The 5,209-nt window shown below is 35.9% G+C and overlaps 1 protein-coding gene across 1 annotated transcript; it reads left to right on the top strand.

Annotated features, from left to right (window-relative positions):
• The first annotated feature begins 4,254 nt into the window (after positions 1-4,254).
• LOC115209441 (tigger transposable element-derived protein 1-like) lies at positions 4,255-5,154 on the top strand. Its single transcript, XM_029777866.1, has one exon. It carries the CDS (start codon positions 4,255-4,257, stop codon positions 5,152-5,154), a length of 900 nt encoding a protein of 299 aa, XP_029633726.1.
• The last annotated feature ends 55 nt before the right edge of the window (positions 5,155-5,209 follow it).

Genomic DNA, 5,209 nt, shown 5'->3' with positions numbered 1-5,209 from the left:
AAGTGTTAGCATGCTAGACAAAATGCTTAGGGGCATTTCATCCATCTTTGCGTTCTGAACTCAAATTCTGCTGAGGTCAACTTTACTTTTCATCCTTTCGGGAAGCACCAGTCAAGAACTTAGGTCAGGGTAATGGACTTCACCTTACCTTCAAAAACTGCTGGCCCACTGCAAAAATTTGAAACCATTATAATGTGTCTTTTCTGGCTGATTTGCAAGAGATATGGCTGGTATTTCTGCCAGTTCTAAAAGCTCTGAATACATGTGTCTGTAACTAATATTGGTGGCTGAAGGTGAATGTGAAACGGAATTTTTATAATTGTCCCCAATATTAATGTACAATTTCAGTGAAATTTAATCAAAACTTTCTCATGCATAAACAAAATAGTAAACGATAATTTTCATTGAATTATTTATAAACATTCTAAAAAATATTTCTGTGACTTTCTTTTGTAATTTTACAACTGCTGTATATCAATATTTAAGTGGAAAATAATATATTTACTTTGCAAACAGTTACATTAACTGGAGGTTTGTGTCTAATAATTTACTCATCTTAAACATAAAGAGTTTAAAGTGATAGAAGGAAATGCAGTTAATAAATCGAAGTAGGTTTACGAAATAATTGACTGTTGTACTGATCAACTTTTTAGGAAATTTGTTGCTATTTTTGTTGCCATTTTTCTTCTTATTCTACTTTCCGGTCTATCATTTTTCCTTTCATCATACAGTCTATTGTTGTATTTGAGAGTAAAATAGTCTTGGCTATTTTTTCTTTTCTGTGAGACACGGGAGAAAAAAATTTAACTTTGATTCTTCGCATATGTGAATTCGATGAATAACTTGAATAAATTCATTTTTATTTTGTTTCACCAAATAAATTGTAGATTGCCATATTTGCTGGCTTATAAGACGCACCCCTATTTTACAAGTATATTTTGTGAGGAAAAAATTTAGTGTTTCATTCATACAGTCATTAAAAGATATTTTAAGGTGGTTTTATATGAGAAAATATATGATTTTGTTCATTGACATAGATAGAATAAAGTATGGAACTATAAATTTATGATGCATAAAACATATTTTTTTGTTTTTTTACATCAACTGTACTAGAGTGGGTTAGAAAGGTCATAGGCTGACTATGAAGGAGTGAAATTTTGCATGCATTAATTTCAACCCTTCTTATTAATAACTGCCTTGTTTCTTTCCAGGTAAACTGACATCCCACTATTCAAAGAAAACTTCAAATGTAACTAGTAGCAACGTCTCTTGAAAATGGACAAAATTTGGCATTATGGTGTTATCAAGTAGTTGCAGAAAAAGGGTTTAGCCCCCAAGGACATTCATGTTGACATGATTGCCACATTAAGGGATGACACTCCAGCTTTATCAACAATGCAAAAGCAGGAAGCTGAATTTAAAAAGGGAAAAGAGAGACTTGAAAATGTACTAAGGTCTGGATGTATTGCAACTGCTACCATTGAGGAAAGCATTGATTGTATTCACCACATGATGATGGATGACAGGCAATTGACTATAAATCCAATGCTATTAGCACATTCTGCGAGAGGGTTGAGAACATTCTGCACAATAAATTTAGCATGACAAAAGTTTCAGCTTCCTGCTTTTGCACTGTTGATAAAGCTGGATCATCATATAGCAATCATGTCAGCATGGATGTCCTTGGGGGCTAAACCTTTTTTCTGCAACTACTTGATAACACCGTGATGCCAAATTTTGTCCATTTTCAAGAGATGTTGCTACTAGTTACTTTTGAAGTATTTGAACAGTGAGATGTCAGTTTACCTGGAAAGAAAAAATGCAGCTATTAAATAAGAAGGGTTGAAATGAATGCATGCAAAATTTCATAGCTCTAGTTTCTGCTTGATGGGTAACTCATCTGACACCTGATCAAAAGCACACCAGGTGGATCACATTACAGGAAAATCTTACATTGTTTGAGGCAGACCCAGCTGATTTCCTTGAATGTTTCTTAACCCAGAATGTGTGCTAAGTTCATCACTTTGAGCCACAGACAGAGAGACAAGAGGCAGTTATGAAGGGCTCTCAAGACCAAACGCCCATGAAAACTGACGAAAAGGACCTTGTTTTATCCGGTCAGTGCTCCAGCGCACAATTTTTGATTTCAATGGCTGTTGTTCATGGTTGTGGCTAGGAACTGGTTGATCCCCTTCCATATTCTCCTGATTTGGCCTCATCTGACTGTCATCTGTTCCCCAGCATGGAGAAACACTTGGCTGAGAAGCAGTATTGCAGCGATAATGATGTTATATCAGCTGTTGATGACTTTTTTGACCAACGGATGAAAGCTTCTTCACCAATGGGATCCAAGCACTGCAACTCAAATGGGAGAAGTGTGTGGACCACAAACAAGACTATGTTAAAAATAAAAATAAACATCATTTGGTCACATTCTATGACAGTGTCTTGGTCAGCCAATGCGGTGAGCTGGCAGAATGATCAGCACACTGGACAAAATGCTTAGATGCATTTAATTTAACTTTGTGTTCTGAGTTCAAACTCTGCTGAGGTTAATATTTTCTTTCATCCTTTCAATGTTGTTAAAATAAGTACCAGTTGAGCATCAGGACTGATATGATCTACTAGTCTCCTCCACTAAAATTCCAGGTCTCTTGTCTTTAGTAGGAAGAATAATTAATTCATCATCATCATCATCATCGTTTATTATTAAAAATGCTCTTAAGGTAGCAGACTAGCAGAATAGTTACCATGTTGGGGAAGATGCTTAGCTGCATTTCATCCGTCTTTGCATTCTGAGCTCAAATTCCACTGAGGTTGACTTTGCCTTTCATCCTGTTAGGGTTGATGAGATAAGTACTTGTGGAGACCTGGGGGGTCAATGTAATCAACTAGCCCCCTCCTCCAAATTCCAAGCATTGTGCCTAAAGTAGAAAGGATTATTATATACACACTTATTCATCTTTATTACTACAATTAATGCAACAAGCTGGCTAGAGGTATTTCCTTTGATTAATTTTAGTTTCATTTCTACAAATTACCTTGGCCATAAATATGTTTTACTCCTTTTTATATGTCTCAATATCTTATTCTGCTGGAGACAAAGTAGGATGTCTTCTTACACAGATACACATATCCATAGCTGCTGTCTTGTCTCAAGACAATCAGGTACATCAGCAGCAGCAGCAGCAACAGCATCATCATCTAATATCCACCTTCCATGCTGGTATGGGTTGGACAATTTGACAGGAGCTGGCAAGCCAGAGGACTGCACCAAGCTCCACAGTCTGTTTTGGTATGGTTCATACAGCTGGATACCCTTCTTAACACCAACCACATTTCAAAGTCGGAAAATTTTTGATTCTTGAAATTATCTCCCCTTCTTATTTAAAGTTGATTTTATCTATCTTCAGGCAATTATCCACTTTCTCTGTAAGAAGAGATAATTTTAAAAAAATCAAGAATTTAAATTGTATGGTATTTGATACACCTGTATTTGTCTATGTTATGCATATACATATATATATATATGTGTGTGTGTATAAAGAGAGAGAGAGAGAGATACACACAAATACGTATATATATATATATATATATATATATATATATATATATATAATATATATATATATATATATATATATATATAATATATATATATATACATACATACATACAGTGTACTCCTGCTTGTTCATGGTTTGGTATTTGCGGTCCCAGTTATTCGTGGAATGAATATTTGTTTGCAGAAACCACCACATATTCGCAGAATTGTAAATACCATCTACAATTTTTTATGACTTCTTTCATGGCAATATCAGTCTCTCTCTTTTCCCTTCTCTCTCCCTCTCTCTCTCTTATTATTATTATTATTATTATTATTATTATTATTATTATTATTATTATTATTATCATCATTATTTTTATTATAGTATAGATTACTGTATCTAGTGGTAATACAAACTAAATTTTTCAAAACCATGCTGTGAAAAACACAACACTCAACAAAACACTCGAGATAGGATGCAATTTTTCCCAAAAATAAACATACAAAAAAACCTTCCTTGCATCTACTATGTGCATAGCACCAATGGGAGACTGAGCAGACATTAAAAATAACAATAGTTTTGAAAAATTAGTTTGTATTACTTTCTGCTCCATCTCCTATGTTTAACTTAGGGCCCTAAGATGCTACCCAAACACCCTACATCTTCTAAGGCTTCTGGCTGTGAACCTAAGTGACAGAAAAAGGCTATGAAGTTCCATGAGATGGTACAACTGCTGGATATGTTCCAGGAAGGTAAGAGTTGTGCTGCAGTTGGTTGCTGTTATGATGTCAATGAAAGCACTATACGCTACATAAAGAAGAATGAAGTAGCGATCAGGTCTACCATAGCAGTAAATTCCTGTGAAAGTGCCAAAAAGATAATGACAATAAGAAATAAGCACCTTGTCAAGATGGAATCTACCTTGGTATTCTGGATCAGTAACTGCAAAAAGAAAAGCATTCCTTTGAGTGGTAACATCATCTGCGAGAAAGTACAGAAATTATACCATCAGTTTGACGGCGGAGATGGAGCAGAAGGCATTGAAGAACTGCAACCAAGACCATTGGCAACACTGGAGTCCAAAGATTTTCAAGCCAGCAAGGCATGGTTTGACTGTTTCCAGAAACAGTTTAAAATAAAGTGTGTTTCCCTGTATGAAGAGACAGTATCAGCTGACAAAGAAGCTGCAGAGAAGTACCTTGAGACCTTCAGGCAGATCATCGAGGAAAAGGGATACAAGCTGGAACAGGTTTTCTATATGGACAAGACTGGCTTGTTCTGGAAGAAGATGCCTTTCAGAACGTATGCCATGAAGGACAAAGCCAGAGTCCCAGGATTGAAGGCACAGATGGACAGAGTGATGCTAATTACGTGTAGCAATGCTGCTGGCTTCATGATGAAACCAGGACTTATCTACAAGTCCATGAACCTGAGGGCTTTCAAAAATAAGAATAAAAATCTGCTGCCTGCCCACTGGATGCACAACCCCCAGGCCTGGATTACCAAAAGTCTAACTTTGAATTGGTTCCACCTGCTTCATCCCTCAAGCCAAAAAATACTTCCAAAATGTATGCATGGAATTCAAAGTATTGCTTGTTATGGATAATGCTGGTAGTCACTCTTTGGATTTAAATCATGTTGGAGTCAAAGTTGAGTTCCTC

This window comes from Octopus sinensis, linkage group LG3 (genome assembly GCF_006345805.1).
Source record: "Octopus sinensis linkage group LG3, ASM634580v1, whole genome shotgun sequence".
Taxonomy (NCBI): Eukaryota; Metazoa; Mollusca; class Cephalopoda; order Octopoda; family Octopodidae; genus Octopus; species Octopus sinensis.
This window is presented reverse-complemented; position numbering and strand designations above follow the sequence as displayed.

Excerpts from the sequence above, each read along its gene's own strand:
- LOC115209441 (XM_029777866.1), top strand. The coding sequence starts at position 4,255 with ATGAAGTTCCATGAGATGGTACAACTGCTGGATATGTTCCAGGAAGGT.